This window comes from Equus asinus, chromosome 9 (assembly GCF_041296235.1).
Source record: "Equus asinus isolate D_3611 breed Donkey chromosome 9, EquAss-T2T_v2, whole genome shotgun sequence".
NCBI classification, from domain to species: domain Eukaryota; kingdom Metazoa; phylum Chordata; class Mammalia; order Perissodactyla; family Equidae; genus Equus; species Equus asinus.
Window position 1 is genome coordinate 95,761,387 of NC_091798.1, and position 19,542 is coordinate 95,780,928.

Sequence of the window (19,542 nt, forward strand, 5' to 3'; positions counted from 1 at the left end):
AAATATTTAAGGGGGAAAATGATGGGTATATTTCTGGTATATGAGTATTCATTTGCTATTCTATTTTCCCTTATGTTTGAAGAATCTCTAAAAAAAAGTTTCCAACGAGAGAGAGAATATTCTAGCTTGGGGGCCAAGGAACTAGGAAGTGAAACAAAAAACATGAGCGTAAAATGAATGATGACTGTTTTAGGCTACATTTAGTGCAAAAATTAGTATGTAATTTGCCTGCTTACTTTGGTGTGAGATAACTGGATGTGCTAAACACACCAGCACCCTAACTGGTCTACTTTGCTTTAAGTTGATGACAGGACATAAGAGGGAAAAAGAAGTGCAGTGAAGGGAAAACTCAAGGCCCTGAGTCTCACCGAGGCCAGAAGTCAAGGCCAGAGAGCATCCTCCTGAGGGTGATCTAGACGTAACGGAACAAAGTCATCACAAAAGACAACCAACTACAAGTCAGAGAAGCATTGGATGTTAAATATTTAAGACACTTTTCCTACTTAATTACCTGTTTTGGTTGCCTTTCTAAGACTTCAGCTTTTAACCAGGTTTCAACCTCTTCAATTTTCTTTTTATGCACAGCAAGTTCATGCTAAAAATTTCAAGTTTAAAATAAAACATTTTAACCCAAGGATTTTTGGTACATCAGCACAGATTAATCTAAACATTTTTAATGCAAAAAAATAGCAAACAAGCAACACGATGAGTAATAAAAAAGGTCCTTTTGATTATACTTAATTTTTTATATCATTATGGATTCTGTTATGAATTCTGTTCTTAAGCTAACACTGTTGTATGAAAATTCTGGGCAGGTTTGGAACTGTAAAGTTTTTTAAATCCTAAGATACATTTTGGGGACGGATATTACATTTAGCAAAAAACAAAGAGATCAATTCTATGCTGTGGTTACATTAAATCTAAGACAAATATCCAATTGGACAGCTTCAGAATAAGTTGAGAAAATCAGCCTCAGAACATAAAAAACTTAGAAATTATTTTTTTCTAACTCATTTAGACAGAAAGATTTTTATGAGTAATAATCTGAAAATGCACATCCCTCTCCTTCTTGAAATTAAATACGCAGACTTGTTGGCATGTTATTTAGTACCTGAGTTTCTGGTTTGTATTTATCCACCCATGGTTCATTTTCAGGCAGATATTCTTTTGAATTTTCTAGACCATAAATCCGTTCTGAGGAAGACAGCTTTCCTCTCTTCCTAGCTGGAAATTTGCTACTTTCTAATGTGGAAGGCACATTTTTTTTTCTATGACTTGAGTTATTCAGACCAAACGATGTGGCAGTAATAGTAGAAATGCCTGTATTCTCTGAAAAATCATCAAATGATGGGTCTACCCAGTCTGTTACCTGAAAAAAAGAAATCATGTAAATGCTATTACATTTTTTGCACCTATTCGTTATATAACTGCACTACTCTGCAAAAAAAAAATTCATATATTTGTAACATTTAAAATAAAAATCTCACAAATTAGCTCTTTAAACAAAACTGGCTCCACATATACTAGTTATTTTCCTACTTTACATTAAGTGCAAATGCATACTTGTCTACTTGACCATGGTACCGATGAATGCCATATAAAGGAATAAAGAATACAAACTTAATTCTATTTATCAATCATAATCTTCCCAGGATAAAAAGTAGGCTGATTTTTTAAAAATTCATTTGTAGGACTGAAACATAAATATTAAAATTACCTACCAAAAGAGAAGCAAAACAAAATAAATAAACTGACATTACTTTAACCATGTACAAAGGTAAGAGTAACATTCTGCCTTGACCAGGTTACTATGTTCACAAACTAAGAACCATTTCGTACATCCAAATAATCCCCCTCCGCCTTAAGACTTCGTGAAGACACAGTCTAAGAATCCTGATGCTATGAACAATTTGCAGTCATGACTTGATTATATTTTTCTTCAGCCTGTGAAGCAAATAATGTTTTTATAAAAGGGAGGCAGGCTTTCCAGGAAGGAAGATTTGTCAGCTTTGTCGAGGAGAAAGAGTACTGGACAACCAAGCTGGGCAATCAGTGAGTTCTATTTCATACTCTTCTGGTCTGCAGAGCATGCTCACCTCTCTACATTTCCCTCCACCATTTCCTTTTCTTTCAAATCCTTGGTAAGTATACACAGAGAAAGATGATGAATTGAGCAATTTTAACCTAAAAATATCTAGGAGTATTAAAAAATTTTTTTAATAATTAAAAATTTTAAGATGGATTTTCTTTACTTTCCAACAGAATAAATCTAGAAAAGTCTAGCTTAGTACCTGGCTTTTGAAATTCCCTGACTGGCTAATAAGAGGGAACCGAGATTATATTTTCCTTGAAGAAGACTCAGCCACAGTTGTGAGCCATTTATTAGCCAATGCTCCTTTCTGGGAGAAAAAGAACCAGAAGTTGGAGCTGAAAGGCGGCTCAGAAGAAGCACGTTGGGGTGTATAAGTATTTTATGAATGGAAAGTCACACTTCACTCCTCTTTTAAGGAGAGGGTTAGGAATATTATCAGCAGTGGGTAAAAAAATGGAGACTTCCGGGACAAAGTTTCAGGCATAGACACCCAATTCATTTTCTCTCTTCAAAAGACTGTCACTAGTGCTGTAATTTCGGCTCCTTTCCTCTATTTTTAAAAGTACATAAAAATATTATCTGTTATAGTAAAACTTTTGGTAATTCTAATCTGCATGTTACTTATATATTTTATAGTGTCATTTCTTACATAAATGTGGTCTTCCATTTACTAAAAAAAAGAGAAACAGCAAAGTTAAATAATTTACTTAAGATCAGAGAAAAATTGGATCCACTACTAGGAAAACAGCTCCCTTGCATCTAAGAGTGATACTATCTGACCCCCATCGCACGCCACCCCTAGCCTTGCTGAGCAGCTGGCACACTGAACCACATGGTTTCTAGGAGGCAGGGCCTGTTGTTAAGCTTTAACACCAGCTACAACTCATAGATTTCTCTTTCTTCTAATGCTCTTTTCATCAAGAGTTTTCAGCCTTTTCTTTGTGACTGGGATTGTAAACGCTTTTTCAAAATTAAGGTTGTGCTTTTAGCATACCATCGTTTCACAACTTATTGTCAGGCTTTTTAGATCAATAATTACAACAGATACTGGGCACCACTGCTTTGACAGCAGTCATGTCATTAAGAACACATACAAAAATCATAATTCTTTTGGGCAATTATTACATGGCCATTTTGGTGTGTCATACCTTTGTGGAAGATACCTTTGGTCTAAGAAAAGTTTTTGACATTATAAACTTTGACAGCTCCCATCCGTAGTATACAACCTGTAGTACACCAAAGTATAATTCACCTAGGCAGAACAAGAGAGAAAAAAAATCTCAAATTAAGAAAGACTGTAAACCAGGAGCACAGTAATTAACATATACCGATATAATCAATAGCATAATAAATTAAAGCTCAAGAATTAGTGAAAGAGAACATAGCAAACATAGGTGAAGCAAGAAGCCAAAATGCCAAAGTAAACTTTACTTTTAACGACTATAACTGTGTCAATCTATTTGTGGTGTTATAAATGTAAAGTTTTTCATATGAACTCAATAACATATTAGAGAAAATAGAAAAACCACATATTTGTGTGTACGTACCTTTTCTGATTTAAAAAAATTACATTCTATTTGTGCAGTTTTTATACCAAAAATTAAGATCTCTCTCATCTCAAATTAGTTGCAGTTTTTCATTACCAAAATTTCAAAAAAACCCTCCACCATACAATGAATTCAGACTTATCACTTACTTTGGTCAAAGACTTTAAATCTTACAGTAAATTTTTCCTATAAGATGCTTTTCTTATTTGAATATATTAGAATTTTTTTGGCAACAGTGTGTTTTCCGACTTTCATAATTCTTCAATGTTTATACAAACTAATGAATTCACCAATTTTAAGTTATCCAGAAGGGAAGTTTTTTAAGGTCTACAAACATAAATTAGAAGGTGTATCGAACTTTTTTATTTGGAGGCACACATAGTTTACAATATGTAAATACTTCCACACACTAGAAAACAGGTCGTACACACACACACATACAAATCGTGTACGATTAGGGAGCGCTTTTGCTTTGGAGTTTCAAAGAGGTACACAGGTGGAAAAAACACGGATTTGAGTAAACACAGTTGGCAGGTCGAAACAGAAGGCGCCGACTGTTAAGGTCAGGACTCCAGTCGCTCTTTGAAAGCAAGACTGACAGTCACCTCCTTTAAAAAACACGTAACTGTCCCCGATGATGCCAGGTTCCCAAAATGAGACGTCAGAGGTCGAAAAGACCTCAAGAATACTTCCAGCAGACCCACCACCACCCTACGCACTGCACAGGGGACACTAAGCTCAGACATTCGTCCAACGTAAGGCTGCTAATCAGCAGAGCACCGCGATGAGCTTGCGGGCCCGGTTCCAGGCCGGCGATCTACACCCCCACCCGTCTCGTCCCCAAATGGGATGGGCAGGTCGGGGGGAGGAGCGACAAGGTCCGGGAAGGCGTGCAGGCAGAGATGGACTCGCGCCTCTAGGACACAGAGACACCACAGCCACAGCCGCGGCGGTCTTACTTGCCAGGAGCTGCATCCCCTCACGGGCGGAGATGAGCGGCGGAGCCCAAGTCCCGCTCCAGGTGGACCGGCAACCACCCGTCCCTACCCAGACTCAGCGCCGAGCCTCTCGAAGGACCCGCCTCCCGGGGACCTTCCAGACCGGTGGGCGCTTCCGCGACGCGGCCCGAAAGGCAGGGGCCGCCAACGGCGCGAGTGACTTAGGCGTCCAGCGCCCTGCCCGACTCACAGCGCGAACCCGACCTCTGCCCCTGCCTCGGACCCTGCGATGGAGGCGTGTCAGAGAAGGCCACGTTAACCAATGGTTTGTGACTAGGAGGTGGGGACGGGCGGGCAGAGCCGCGCGGGGCCTCGAAGACCTTGTTGCCACAGGCACTCGCGGCAGGGCGCCCTTCCGACTCCTCCTGTTGTGCGCAGGCGCATGGGTCGAGGCGCCCGGACTCGTCGCGCGAGGACCATGTTGCTTCCCAACATCCTGCTCACGGGTCAGGGCGCGCGGCCGGAGGGGCGGGCGGGGGGTGCCGGGAGCGCGGGCCTCGGGCTCGGAGCGCTTCGCGCGGCCTGGCGGTTGTGCGGCCTTGGGACGGGCTGGCGCCCGCGGCGGGATACGGGACAGGGCCGGCGCGTCGCTTCGGTGGGCCGAGGCCGCCCGCTGAGGGAGGGACGGTAGACCAGTCCACGTCCGCCGGCCGGAGAGCGGCTGGGCCTCTGAATCCGGTTCCTGCTCCTGAAACGGCTGCCGATTCTCCAGCGGGCGGGGTGGCCTTTGGGGTTTCCGCGAGATCCTGTTGGGCGGCTGGCCCCGGTGGGTCTGTTCGTGGCGCGGGCCCTCGGCCTTCCCGGCCGTCCGTCTGCTCTCCGTGCTGAGAATCAGGCGTCGGTGAAAGGGTTCGCGTGTTTGTGGCGGAGGGTGGTTAATTTACTGTGTACGTGTGTTGAGTCAGCGTCCGAAGCTTTTTTTCTCTAGAAGAAAAGGCATCTATTGAGCGCCTCTGGTCGTTTGTCGTGTAGAGATGCTGTGAAGCTCCCGGGCTGACCGTGGGGGCCCGTCTGGGTCTTTGGATCCATCCTCAGGGCGCTTGGTGTATGTGAGGGGCACTAAAATACCGCCTAACGGCTTTGAAGAATCTTATTGCTGGTCGTGTGACTCTGGAAATGTTTATTGAGTTGTAGCAGGTCATAGCATCATAGGAAAATCTGATGGGTTTTTCTAATTTATCCGGTTAGAAATCTAATCAGATCTAATAGGTGTAGATGTTATTGCAACACAGAAAAAATGAGACATTCTTTGTGGAAACGAAGCAATAAAGTTTTATCATTTAGCAAAACGTAAGCTCGTTGACAGCGCACAAGTCACGTCTGTTTCTGAGAGCTGCAGATCAGCTTCTCAACAAATTAATGTTTAGCCTTTAAAATTCCTTTAGGGGAAGATTTTACAACATCCGACTTGTTTGGGTCTGGTTATTTAATATTAGGCCATATTGTAAAAAATCTAAATATGAGCATTTTATTGAAAACTTGGTGAGTCCAAGGTTCAAACTTAGCGCATTATAGTGGATTTGAGGTAAATGTTGTTGTCTTTTATATGGAGACTTGATTTATCCCTCTTGTCTTTAATTTTAATGGTTAAGTTTTATAATATCAGTGGTATTAAACCTGAATGGCTGAAAGTTATGCGTTTGATTATTTTGAAATATAATAGATGTAAAAAAGGGAAAGTGAAGAACAGCGTATTGTATTGCTGTTCGTGTAAAAGGATATACAGTGTGTTTATGTGTATATGCTCCTATATGTGTGTGTGTATATATACGTAAATTGTATGCTATTATACATGTGCATTTACGTGTGTGTACACAAACACATAGGCTCCTATATGTGTGTGTATATATACATAAATTGTATGCTATTATACATGTGCATTTACGTGTGTACACAAACACATGCTTAGGAGTTCTTTGGAAATATATATAAGAAGTTGGTTTACATTGGTTGCCTCTAAGGAAGAGCATGGGGGTCTGTAGTGGAAATGATATTTATCTTTGATGCTACTTAAATTTTTCTATGAACGATTTCGTAATTTTTTTTTAGAAATTGACATAAATGACGGTAATTTATTTGAGATGGCTGTTTTATTCTGGGAATTTCCATGGTGGTGGCAGGCAGTCTGACGTAGCATCAGAATCACCCGCAGCCCCACTCCTGGTGGAGTCAGATACACTGGGTGAGAGTCTGACCTTGAACATGCTTTGGGTAGTTTTCATTAGGTCATAGTGTATATTAATTCACAAAGGATTACTAATTAGGAAACTTTTCATTTCAGTTGTTGGGAACCTTGAGAAGGGTAGATAGGTGGCTAAAGTCTAATAAGTATTTCATAAACAGTATTTTTCTGTGGCTTGTCTTACAGGTACGCCAGGGGTTGGAAAAACCACGCTAGGCAAAGAACTTGCATCAAGATCAGGACTGAAATACATTAATGTGGGTGATTTAGCTCGAGAAGGTAAGGGACCCTTGTTAGATTTGTTTAAAAAAAAAAAAGAATGGAGTATTAGTACTATACTTGCTGGAGGGGACAAAAGCAGAGAAAGATGGCCATGAAGGAATTTATGCTCTGTTGGGGACCAATAGAAAGAGAAAGTGTGTGTCTGAACGCTACGTCCTAGTTATGTTGACCACTAGATTGCTACCCCCGCCCCCCAAATTGGTTAGCAGTTGCTGTGGACAGTAGTAATTGGGAAGGCTCCTGTGAGGAGACCGGACTTAGGGTAGATAGAATCTGAGTCTGAGGAAGAGGGAGCATGTTTTGGGATGGGTGAACACGTGAAGGTTCGGCTGGTGCTCAGCTTATCTGTGGAGACAGGATACTGGTCTCGCTGGAAGGACTGGTTATTTTGAACTCACGCAGTAGGACATGACTGTCCTGTGGTGTTTTCTTAGATTAGTTTGATAGTTGCATGCCTGCACGCAACTGCACGTATTCTAAAGTGATTTTACCCTGTTTTCCCCCAATCTTTTATCACTCCCTTGTTTGTGTCTTCATCTTTTTCTATTCTATAATGATTTGTATGGGGCAGAAACTCAGTAGATTTAAAGGGAACTTTATGAGCCTCATTAAAATTTAAAAGACTTAATATACGTTTAAAGAATTGAAATGTACTTAAAAAATTTAATATGTTTGAAAAATTTTTTAAATTCCTGACAGTTGCTACTAAAGTAATAATTTCAGGTTTGATCTAATATACATATTTCTTTCAAATGATCTGAAGTCTGATCAACGGATAGCATGGAGTCTGGCAAGATGGCTTCTCCCAAGAGCATGCCGAAAGATGCACAGATGATGGCACAGATCCTGAAGGATATGGGCATTACAGAGTACGAGCCAAGAGTTATAAATCAGATGTTGGAGTTTGCCTTCCGATATGTGACCACAATTCTAGATGATGCAAAAATTTATTCAAGCCATGCTAAGAAAGCTACTGTTGATGCCGATGATGTGCGATTGGCAATCCAGTGTCGTGCTGACCAGTCTTTTACCTCTCCTCCCCCAAGAGATTTTTTATTGGATATTGCACGGCAAAGAAATCAAACCCCTTTGCCATTGATCAAGCCCTATTCGGGCCCTAGGTTGCCACCTGATAGATATTGTTTGACTGCTCCAAATTATAGACTTAAGTCTTTACAGAAAAAGGCATCTACTTCTGCGGGAAGAATAACAGTTCCGCGGTTAAGTGTTGGTTCAGTTACTAGCAGACCAAGTACTCCCACTCTTGGCACACCAACCCCACAGACCGTGTCTGTTTCAACCAAGGTAGGGACTCCAGTATCCCTCACAGGGCAGAGGTTTACGGTGCAGATGCCCACCTCGCAGTCCCCAGCTGTAAAAGCGTCCATTCCTGCAACATCAGCAGTTCAGAATGTTCTGATTAATCCGTCATTAATCGGGTCCAAAAACATTCTTATTACCACTAACATGGTGTCATCACAGAATACTGCCAGTGAATCATCAAATACATCGAAAAGAAAGCGTGAAGATGATGATGATGACGATGATGACGACGATGATGACTATGATAATTTGTAATCTAGCCTTGATGCTTGTAATGTGGATACTTGGTCTTGAATCCACTGTACTGAGATTAAACACGCATGCTGATGTGTTAGAAAACTTAAGTAGTATTTAATAAGTAAATATAGTTACCATACTTTTCAATTGAGATGTTGGATTTTCTTTAATAGGATTAGTAATGGTTTTTCATGAGCCTTTAAGTGTAAAAAATAAAGTTGTCATTCATCAATTTCATTGTTGGTACTTTGGCATTTATATTTTTAGAAGCACTGTCCCCCTCATTATTACAACAGGAATAACAGTTGCAACGACTTGAAGTTGTTGCCGTCAATTCGTCACCTTTAGTGTCATCAGCTGTGTGGGTCATAGTGCAATCTTCGGCTGAGTCACTCTTCTGGTCCGTTCTCTCAGACTGCAAGTTTTAAGTTCTAACCGTGTCTCCTTTTTGGGTAGGTCACTTAGTCAGGATTTCTATTCATAGTGAATCCTCATCTGTTTGGATTTATCTTCCTCAGTTGCCCACCTTCTTCCCAGCTCCGAGTTTCTATCCCTTTGGCTATATTTAAGGACCCTTAATGTGTCTTCCAGTATCTCCCCACTTTAAGAAATTAAAAAATTTTTTCCTATATCCCTTTTTGCAGGTCAGTTTTGTGCATCTTTGTTGTTGTATTCTTGATACTATGTAAGTCAGTATCATGCTCCTATTTTTAATTTGGGTCTGGCATTTAAGTTATAGTTCATAAATCTTAGATCTTTGTTGCTATTGTACATACCTAGTCAGTCTCCACCTTATACCTTTATGAAATCTGGTGTTCCTTTGCCTGTTGAACTTTACCATTTTGACAAGTGATTTCAGAGTCACATGCTGTAGTCGGTTTCCATCATGTGTCCCAGTTCTGATATCTCCCACTCGATTTAATGCTTCTAAGCGAAGTTGCTGTCTAATGTGTCATGAGCAGCCTTGAGAGGAACAGCAGCACTAGACAGCTGGGTCCTCTCCTGCCTGTACTCACACCGTTTGAGCCAGTCGTATGTCCACCTAATGGTGTTTAGTCCCAACCGTCCTTTTTGTGTTTTATTGATGAGATGATTTCATGAGATGGAATGTAAGCCTTAAAGGAAAAGTATTAGTTTCTTCCCTTCCTATAATGCCAGATGAAAGATTTGTGGTCTGATTTGACATGGTGTTAGATGAGGTACTTTATAAGGTTTCTCACAATGTACCAGATTTTTTTCCCAGATGCTATTTGAATATCTGAAGATCTTACTAGGAAAGATTCTGAGACATCCAGCCTCCTTTTTGTCAGTGGTGATATATTTTGAGGGAAAGCATGCAATCATCTGTAAGGCAGTGGGTTTCAACTGCGGGGGGGGGTTGCCTTTCAGGGACATTTGGCAACTTGTGAAGACATTTTTGGTTGTCATGACTGCGTTTAGGGGAGTTACTGCTGACATCTAATGGATGGAGTCCAGGGATTCTGCTGAATACCCTACAATTCCCAGGACAGCCCTCCATCCCATAACAGAATTACCAGGTTCACAATGTCAGTAGTGGTTTCCATTGAGAAACCCTGCTCTAGAGAAATGAGACTGAAAAAAAAGAAAACTGGTTTTAAACAAATAAGCCTAAGTGGAGTTATTGCCATCCTAGTAATCATGTTGAATTGCTGTATTTGTAAGAGGCTATCCTATGCCATTTGGGACCAAGGCAGGAAAAATTAGGTGGGGAATTAGCTTAATAAAACTGTTGGGAGTCCTAAGGGGTGTGACTAAGAATGCCTTTTCTGTCCCTGTTCGTGCAGTCTCAGATTCCTCCTCACTGCTGCCCTTCCCCTGTGCAGGTGTCAATTACACTTCACCAGCGTCCTTAACTTTCCTGCCTCCAGTTTATCATCTTCAGCCTCTGATCCTACTCCAGGATGCCCGTATGTCTAGACAAGTAATATAACTATATTGATGTTGGATCCATTCAATAGAGGTTGCAAAGCATTGCTGGCCCTCAACACTTAGAATCTTGGGTCTGTTTCTAACCCAGGGGTTTACATCTGTTCTTCTTATAGGAACCACTAACTAGGACTAGCCCACAAAGCCTGAAGTGTTTACTGTCTGGCCCTTCACAGGAGAAGTTTGCTCTCCCCGCCCTAACTGCTGTATCCCATTTTTTCCCTTCAACTGGAAGCTATCTCTGGAAGCCGTTGAAACTAACTTCCCCATGGGTGTCTCCCACCATATACCTTGTTCCCCATGATTTCACTGCAGCCGTTTTGTAATTCTGCCCCTCCCTCTAGTAATCTCACTCATTCAGGACTAGTCACTCCCTATGCTGATGACTCTTAAAATTTGTAGTTAAAACTTAGCCCGGTTTCTAGACACCTACTAACCATAACCATTTGGGTAGTTCCCAGACGCCTCCAAATTAATATGTTTAGAAAGCACATGCTCTGAAGTCATCTCTGACTGCCCCACTCCTGATTCCTACCCCTCCATGTACAAACACATTTACATACTGCGCAGATCCACTTTCTCTAAATCTTGATCGTTTGTCTGAAGAATCCCCGTGGTGCTCCATCCCATTCCTGAGACCACTGGGGCTGTGTCCCTGTGGTGCCCCATCCTTTTCCTAAGACTACTGGGGCTGAATTTCCTGTTCTTCAGTATCTCTTCCCTCCTGCATCATCATTATGTCCTTTAAAAAGGAGGAGACGGACTGCCTGACTTGAACTCTGCTGGTAAGTCCACCCTCCGTACGTATAGGAGACTACGAACTGACCTCAGTTTACCTTCAGCCTTACCTGCAGCCCCTCTGCCCTGTGTCCCTTCAGCCCACCCACAGTGCACTGTTCCTCAAACGCTGGATTTCCCACTTCCCCGCCTTTGGGCATGCTGTTCCCTTCACCTGTAGATGCCCTTCTTTGTCTGCCTTACAAACAACTCTAAAAGGCCCAGCTCAGCTGTCCCATCTCTGGTGCCCTCTAACGTGTCTGAGCAGAATTCATTGCTGTTCTCTCTACGTAAAAGGCCGGTGTCAAAGCCCTCAATACTAAACCAATTAACGTCTTGTACTAATTGCATTACGGTTATAAGCTTCTTGTTGGATTGAGGTAAATGTGGCAAATGAGTTTCCAAAGGAAGGAATCTGAAAACGTTATAAGTATTGGAACGGCATCAAAATAGATAACCAGCACCCTAGTATCATTAAAGAACAGCTTTCACGTGAGTGTGTAATAACTTCTAGGATAGCAGTTAAAGAAAACATCACAGTTTTATAGCTTGACTGAGTAGCTGGACAGGTCTTTTGAGGTAACAACTTAGCCTTTCAACTCTGGCACCACAATCGGTTTTTTCCTGCAAGTAATACATCCTTAAAGAAATCCTGAAACTGCTTAGAAAATTGATTAAGTTTTCTAAGCTTTTGGTAATTAAATCAAGCCCTTTCATCTTTGCTAGATTAAGATTCTATGTGTAGACAACTATAAATTTGAATTCCAATGGGAACTTTCTGAAGTTGCGTAACTTTTTCCTCTTTCTTTGGAAATTTGAAGCGAAGTTTAGAATCCATCCATTTCTCTCCATTCCCTTCAGCACAGGTTAGGGTCCTCGCCGAGCTACAATTCTGCTACCTTGATACCATATTCAGGCTTCTGGATTTGCTTTCTTCTGACTCATTCTCCCACAGAAACCAAAATGATTTTTAAAAATTTGAAACTCATCATGTCATTTCCTGCTAAAAATACTTTAATGATTTTTCTTTGCCTTAGGAAAAGTCTCAACTCCATGCAGCCTTCAAGGCCCTTTTTGATCTGGCCTCAGTTTACCTGACCCCTTACCACCTATTTTCTAGTTGTTCTGAAAGACTTCCCTCCCATGGAAGTCCCTCTACCTTTGAATAGCATGTTTTCTCTGTCGAGAATAGTCTTCCCTACCTTTTTTCCCCCGTTAACTGCTTCAGGTCTCCACTTAGAAGCCATTTCCTCCAGGAAGCCTCCCATCATAGCCCAGGTTTATGTTCCTAACGTACTAGCTGCCCATCCTGTTGCTCCTATGGCAGCACGGAGCGTGACATTACAGTATTGCCATAGTGTAGTTTCCTCTCTCATCCTGTTGTAGACTCTGAGGGAAGGACTGTGTGTGTCTTCCGTTCATTTGTTCTCTGTGATGTCCTCATTACCCTGCAGTCACATGGTGTTTGATAAAAGTTTGAAAGCTTGCATTACAGTATTATGTTAAAACGTAGTAACATGATTCAAGAAATGCTGCATTTCAGCATTGCAGTATAAAGACTTAGTTCTGAAAGTTAATATTGCAATAGTTAGATTTTAGACAGTGTATGTTTTTAAAGATTTCACTACTCTTTTAAGTCCAGGATGTAAAAGATGAAGGGATTCAACATAATCTACCCCAGACTGCCGCATGTACAGAATCAACTATAGGTAGTCTTGGATTTTGTGGCATTGTAAAAAAACTCAATATTTTAAAAATAATACAAAGGAAAAGTACTTCACATCCTACTAACTTAGTTCCATCTTTCATTTTTCTTCTAATCTTTGTCCCTGTTGCAGATAACTTTGAATTCTGCTTTTTATGTTTTACTGCTTGTATCATGAGCATTTATCATGTTGCTACCTAGTCTGTACTACGTAGTGTTTTTAAACTACCTAATCCTTATTTCCTTAACTTTACTTACGTAATATTTCATCAAGTTAGTAAACCAAGATTTAACTTTTTCCCTATTGTTGAACTTTTTTTTATCATTTTATCACTTATAATTTTTTTCTGATTGGAAATTAAACGGTAGAGGAAATCTCTGAATGGGTATAACATTTTAAAAATTATTTTTATGATAAATTTCCAGAGGCAATTTACTATTTACATATATAACTAATATAACAGGCGTAAAAAGGCTCATTTTCATTTGCATCTCTTTAATAGCTGGGAAAGTCCAACTTGTTTTCATGTTTGTTTATGAATTATCTTTTCCGTCCTGTGTGAATTCTTATTCTTTGTTAAACTACTTATTTTTATTTTGATTTTTAAGGCCTTTATATAATCTACATTTCAATTCTTTGTCCTACTATGAAATATTTCTCCCAGTCTGTTCTTTTTTTTTTTTTATTAAAGTCGTAGTATTTTTCATTGAACGGAGATTTACATTTTGTTTGTTTTAGTCATTTTATTTCTGCAAGCTCAAATGACTCACTGCTTTATAGATTAGATAAATTTTTCACTGGTTATCTTTGGAATTCAGAAATTAGCCCTTCTCCACCTAGAGTTTGTGATACGAAGTAAGGATTTAGATTGCTTTCTAAATTGTTGACCAGTTGTCCCCACACCAAGACCGTTTACTTTCTTAGGCTGATAGGGTTTCTGGTAGCTGAGCAGGAGCCCAAGGAGGCGGAGGCCACACTGCAGGGCTGGAGAGGTGGCACACGTGCCTGAGATCAGTCCACAGACCCCCAGGTGAGACAGGTACACCTGCCTCTGTGCCGTCCACTAGCCCTCAGGACTGCCCTTTGTCACTTCAGAACTCAAGCTCACTTTAACCTAGTTTCAACTTATGTTGAAATATTAGGGGAAAAGAGGTGCCTTTAGAGATGGCTACAAGGATGACCTAAGCCTGCCTCACTACAGCCTCCTGGGGATTCAGGGGAGGGTGGGATTGACATGCGCGCCTTCTGAAGTAAGACTTCCTCTGAAAGCCAGCTCCGATTTGTTGGAAAGTTCTCATGTTAGATTTAAGTCTGCCTTCTTTATGACTGCCCATTGTTCTTGTTTTGCCTTCTGAAATAAGATAGTTAACTCTTGGCTTTTTGGGATGCTGGAAAAATACAAGTAAAGATATTGTTCAGGAGCATCTGGGTACTGACTCTCCTTCCCCAAACCCCATGGGGGTGTGACCTCAGTGGCAGAGCGTTCATTTCTGGAATTGAGAACCCATTGTTGCCTTGAATAGGTTTCATACCTTGGCCTAATAAATTTGGAACTTACTCTGCTGTTAATGTGCCTGAGAGGGTTTCTATCCATGTGTCCCCTCTTCCCACCAATCTGTAGCTTACTGGAATAATGCAGTCCTCTTCTGCTAATAGCCCACAAATTCTGCATTTGGCTGTTACTCATTCTTTCTACTTGGCCTCAATTTTGACAGCTAAGACAGTCTCAGGTACATTGCGATCCAAGTTTCCCTCTAGACAAAACTGAGATTTACCCGCATTGTTCTTTATGTTTGGTGTCCGTGTGACATCTATTGTGTTATTGCCCTCTGTCTCTGAAGAGTACTTGATGGTGTATTTCCTATCCTACAGTCTAGAATTAATTGAAAATCAATTACTTAGAAAATACTGCTTTCACAAGGCACATAAATCTCTTCTAGGACAGCTGTATGATGGCTATGATGAGGAGTATGATTGTCCCATTTTAGATGAAGATAGAGTAAGTGCAATTTCTTATAAAGTATACATTTTTTTTTAATTTAATAGGAAAGTTGACCCCAGTTTTTTTTACGGAATATCTTTTTCCCCCCCTTTCTTACAGGTGGTTGATGAGTTAGAAAACCAAATGAGTGAAGGTGGAGTTATTGTTGACTACCATGGTTGTGATTTCTTCCCTGAACGCTGGTTTCATATAGTTTTTGTGCTGAAAACAGATAACAGTGTATTGTACAAAAGACTTGAAACAAGGTAAGAAAGGGGAAACATTGAATTCTTAAAGTTTAATATAAACTTTCATTCAGATTCCTGAAATTGGCCAATACTACCATGATAAAGGGTTCTATTTGAAAATGTGACTACTTTATTTGGTCTTCTGTTATAAACCAAGTCTATATGGTACCAACATTCTGCATCTAAGAGAAAAAGATGCATTTGTAAAACACAGGCAGTGGTTTGTGACTGAGTGATGAATGCCTCGACTGACAGGTGGGCCCAGTGCAGTGTACTATATGGCCGCCCTATGTGGTCATGCTTTTTTCTTAGTGTAAGACCTTGCTAGGAAAACAGACACGCCAGTAACATGTTCTTTGCTATTGAATGAACATTGCCCACTGAAATGATCCTCACAACAGGAATGGGAAAGCCTATGAGAAACCAACAAGATAAATCAACCTTTCACAACCTTTCAAACTTATTTGAGTTAGTCCTTCTGAGAGAGTATCAGATTTAATCCAGAATAACCAAAAAAAAAAAAAAAAAGAATTTATGGAAAAGGTTTTCCCACTGTCTTTTGATTCAAAGTGTGGGAAGATGGGGGTTCTAGAGGAATTTTGAGGGCAGTCTCAGGAAGGAAAGCTCCAGAAGTTTGCTTAAGGTCAGGTTCGGAATTTTGTGCTTCTCACTGACTGGTTATCTCTGGCTAACCACCATTGGAAGGGATACTCACAAAATCCGTGCACTAAAGGAAAATAGCATATATGTAGGGAAAGTTAGGTTGGAGCTAGACCTAAAACGTTCACTATCTTTCTTTAGGCAGTGAAAGCCATTAAAAGTATTTGAACAGTAATTTGAAGTCATAGAGACCATATGGTACGTATGCCTCTTCTCAAACAAGACAATTTAAAATTTTTGTTAAAAATTGCTGTTTGGGGCCAGCCCCGTGGCCTAGTTGTTAAGTTTGGTGTGCTCCACTTTAGTGGCTCGGGTTCGGTTAGCAGGTGTGGGCCTGCAAGGAGTGACCTGCTGAGGCAGTGACCCACATAGAAAATAGAGGAAGATTGGCACAGATGTTAATTCAGGGCAAATCTTCCTCAGCAAAAAAAAAATAATAATAAAAAAATTTTAAAAAATTACTCTTTTATGTAAATAGCCAAAGATTGACTAAGGTATGAAAAAACTAGGAGAGAGTTAGTCCTTTTTGTTTTTAGCCATGGAAAAAGTTACAAAGTAATCACCTTTAAAAAAAGGATAGCTTTATTGAGGTAAATTCATATACTATACAGTTCATCCATTTGAACTATACTGTTCAATGGTTTTTAGTATATTCACAGAGTTGTGCATACTACAGCCAATTTGAGAAAATGTTCATCACTCCCCAAAACCATCCCCATTAGTAGCCACTCCCCATTTTCCCTCAGTCTCCAGTCCTGGGCAACCAGTGATTTACTTTCTGTCTCTGTGGATTTGCCTGTTCTGGACACTTCATATTAGTGAAATCATATAATATGTGGTATTTTGTGTCTGGCTTCTTTCACTTGCATAATGCTTTCAAGGTTCACCTGTGTTTTAGCATGTACCAGTATGTCATTTCTTTTTATTGTCAAATAATATTCCCATTGTATGGCTTTACCGTATTTTATTTATCCATTTATCAGCTTATACACACTTGAGTTGTTTCTGCTTTTTGGCTGGTATAAATAATGCTGTTAGGAACATTTGTGCACATGTTTTTGTGTGGACATTGTATATTCATTTATCTTGGGTAGGGAATTTCTCTAGGAATGGGATTGCTGGCTGATATGGTAACTCTATGTGTAACCTTTTGAGGAACTGTCAGACTGTTTTCCAAGGTGGCTGCACCATTTTACATTCCCCAGAGTAGTGTGTGAAGGCTCTATTTATCTCCATATCATCGCCAACACTTGTTATTGTCTGTCTTTTTGATTGTAGCCATCCTAGTGGGTGTGAAGTGGGATCCCATTGTGGTTTTGATTTGCATTTCCCTGATGGCTAATGATGTTGAGCATCTTTTCATGTGCGTATTGGCCATTTGTATATCTCCTTTAGAGAAATATCTATTCATATCCTTTGCCCAGTTTTTAGTTGGGTTATGCATCCTTTTTTATTAAGATACAAAAGTTCTTTGTGTATTTTAGATACAAGTCCCTTATCAGATACATGATTTGCAAACATTTTCTCGTATTCTGTGGGTTGTCTTTTTATAAAGTAATCACTTTTTAAGTAGTTCAATTTAATTTTGATTGTTACAAGGTTTAACTAATTTGAGTTTGGATTTTCTTTATTTTTTCACTAGCTAATTAGTTGGCTAGTTTACATATCTCCCTAAAGATTACATAAATTATTTTCAGTGTCTTTGGGATTGGTAAAGTGTGGATCCATCTGTGTGATCAAGTGCCTGGTTAGTCTGTAGTACTCGTGTTGCATGCATCTCGTCGTGTTACCCGCCATCTGTTTGTTCCTCTATCTGTATCTTAACTCTCTGCCTCTTTTGAAATCTAAGACCATGCTATAGATCTCTTACCATCTCAGCTTAGAATCTGGCTCGAAGTAGCTAGACATATTTGTTCATTGAGTGGCTGACAAATTATAGGTGGAAAAATTCAGACAAATCGATACATTGGTCCTAAGTTTAACCCTCTTGTCAAAGAAGTCTCTTATATTTACAGGGGCCCGTCTATTTTCTCCAGGTAAAGAGACCACAAGAAGTCTTTTTGCATGGTTTTTCATGTATTCAAAAGTGTCCAGTTTCTGGTCTGTTCCTGACACTCCTGTTCATGCCGTTTGGTTTGCCCATCTTCTCTTTTCCTTCTAGGGGTTATAATGAGAAGAAGCTGAAAGACAATATTCAGTGTGAAATTTTTCAAGTTCTTCATGAAGAAGCATTAGCATCTTACAAGGAAGAAATAGTGCATCAGCTGCCCAGCAATACCCCAGAAGATCTGGAAGATAATATCAATCAGATATTGAAATGGATCGAGCAGTGGGTCAAAGATCATAGCTCTTGACTTCCAGGACTGGCCACTTTGCAGTCGCTCTTGATGTCTCTGCCCACGTCGTATGCATTGTCCGATTATCAGTTAAGCTTTCCTATTAAGCAGCACTGCAGGTCTGTTAGGTGGACGGTATAAAGGTTTCTAACAATCTCAAGTATAATGAATATAATGTTGCTAAGGATTGAGAGTAAAAGCTCATTGTTTAATGCTTCAATTGCTAAAAAATAAGTAAATCTGACCAAATGGGTGGATATCTTTAAGTTTATTACAGAAGAATATGAAGATGATCTCTTAAAATAAAGCTTGACTAAAGATAAAGCATCAGAGTTTTCCATTTTTATTTCCTCCTTTAAATTGAACAAAAAGGAAGGGGTAGTACTTGCTCTCTGTATAAAATTCAACAGGTACAAAGGTGCGCTGGGAAGGTGGGCTTCCCTCCCAGCCGCCTGTGCCTCAGCCACCCGATGCCCCGCTCTGGGGAGTAGGTACTGGGTCCTGTGTACCTTTTCAGAGATTTTGTGCCTGCAAAGTGTGTGTGTGTGTGTGTACATTATTTTTTTATGCATATGGTAGCATGCCATGTGCACTGTTCTGTGTTTTCTTTTTCCATTTAATGTGTTTTGGAGATTATACCATGTCAGGTCATACATACCTCCCTATTCTTTTTTTTAAAATTAAGGTACAATTCATGTATCATAAAATTCACCATTTTAAAGTATACAGTCTACTAGTTTTTATCATATTCACAAGATTGTGCAGCCATCACCAGTATCTAGCTCTGTAAGATTTTCATCACCCCACCCAAAAGCAGTCCGTACCCATTAGCAGCCCCTTCCCATTTGTCCCTTCTCCCAGCCCCTGGCAATCACTAATCTACTTTGTCTCTATGGATTTGCATATTCTGGACATTTCATATAAATTGGATCATACAATATGTGGCCTTCTGTGTCTGGCTTCTTTCTCTCAGAATAATGTTTTCAAGGTTCATCTATGTTGTAGCATGTGTCAGTGCTTCATTCCTTTTTATGGCTAAAATTCCACTGTATGGCTCTACCACATTTTGTCTATCCATTCCATCAGTTGCACAATTGGGTTGTATCCACTTTGGGTATTATGAATTCTGCTATGACTATGTGTGTTTATATTCATGATATGAATACAAGTTTTTGTGTGGATGTATGTTTTCACTTCTCTTCGGTATATACCCACAAGGGTATATA

The 19,542-nt window shown here is 40.1% G+C and overlaps 3 protein-coding genes across 10 annotated transcripts in view; 2 read left to right on the forward strand and 1 right to left on the reverse strand.

Annotated features, from left to right (window-relative positions):
* Positions 1-4,827, reverse strand: part of RAD17 (RAD17 checkpoint clamp loader component) — a 31,276-nt gene extending 26,449 nt beyond the window's left edge. Inside the window, exons 1-4 of one of the 2 annotated variants that reach the window (XM_014851930.3) lie at positions 4,599-4,827; positions 3,241-3,344; positions 1,112-1,369; positions 512-595 (exon numbers count right to left, since the gene is read on the reverse strand). In XM_014851930.3, coding sequence (XP_014707416.2) covers positions 512-595; positions 1,112-1,369; positions 3,241-3,344; positions 4,599-4,614 — 462 coding nt within the window. In that variant the 5' untranslated portion in view covers positions 4,615-4,827. The remainder of the gene's footprint in view (positions 1-511; positions 596-1,111; positions 1,370-3,240; positions 3,345-4,598) is intronic. The other variant, XM_044778076.2, reaches the window with a different exon arrangement.
* On the forward strand, positions 4,757-18,640 carry AK6 (adenylate kinase 6). Of its 5 annotated transcripts, none has more exons than XM_070517995.1 (6): positions 5,016-5,083; positions 6,687-6,819; positions 7,006-7,098; positions 15,032-15,090; positions 15,193-15,338; positions 18,142-18,640. In XM_070517995.1, exons 2-6 carry the CDS (start codon positions 6,699-6,701, stop codon positions 18,332-18,334), a joined length of 612 nt encoding a protein of 203 aa, XP_070374096.1. In that variant the 5' UTR covers positions 5,016-5,083; positions 6,687-6,698; the 3' UTR covers positions 18,335-18,640. The 5 variants fall into 5 exon arrangements, with proteins under 5 accessions (XP_014707419.1, XP_070374096.1, XP_044634014.1 ...); XM_044778079.2 differs by having other exon boundaries at positions 5,076-5,403; XM_044778081.2 differs by lacking the exon at positions 5,016-5,083 and adding an exon at positions 5,087-5,524.
* TAF9 (TATA-box binding protein associated factor 9) lies at positions 5,035-8,893 on the forward strand. 3 transcript variants are annotated; one of them, XM_014851932.3, is made up of 3 exons: positions 5,035-5,083; positions 7,006-7,098; positions 7,865-8,893. In XM_014851932.3, exon 3 carries the CDS (start codon positions 7,882-7,884, stop codon positions 8,677-8,679), a length of 798 nt encoding a protein of 265 aa, XP_014707418.1. In that variant the 5' UTR covers positions 5,035-5,083; positions 7,006-7,098; positions 7,865-7,881; the 3' UTR covers positions 8,680-8,893. The 3 variants fall into 3 exon arrangements, with proteins under 3 accessions (XP_014707418.1, XP_070374095.1, XP_070374094.1); XM_070517994.1 differs by lacking the exon at positions 5,035-5,083 and adding an exon at positions 5,465-5,486; XM_070517993.1 differs by lacking the exon at positions 5,035-5,083 and adding an exon at positions 6,773-6,819.
* Positions 18,641-19,542: the final 902 nt, after the last annotated feature.

Bases quoted from the DNA above. Each gene is read 5' to 3' on its own strand.
- AK6 (XM_070517995.1), top strand. From the start codon at position 6,699: ATGACGGTAATTTATTTGAGATGGCTGTTTTATTCTGGGAATTTCCAT. The intron at 7,099-15,031 runs GTAAGGGACCCT...AATCTCTTCTAG, and splicing joins GGGTGATTTAGCTCGAGAAG to GACAGCTGTATGATGGCTAT. The intron at 15,091-15,192 runs GTAAGTGCAATT...CCTTTCTTACAG, and splicing joins CCATTTTAGATGAAGATAGA to GTGGTTGATGAGTTAGAAAA.
- TAF9 (XM_014851932.3), top strand. From the start codon at position 7,882: ATGGAGTCTGGCAAGATGGCTTCTCCCAAGAGCATGCCGAAAGATGCA.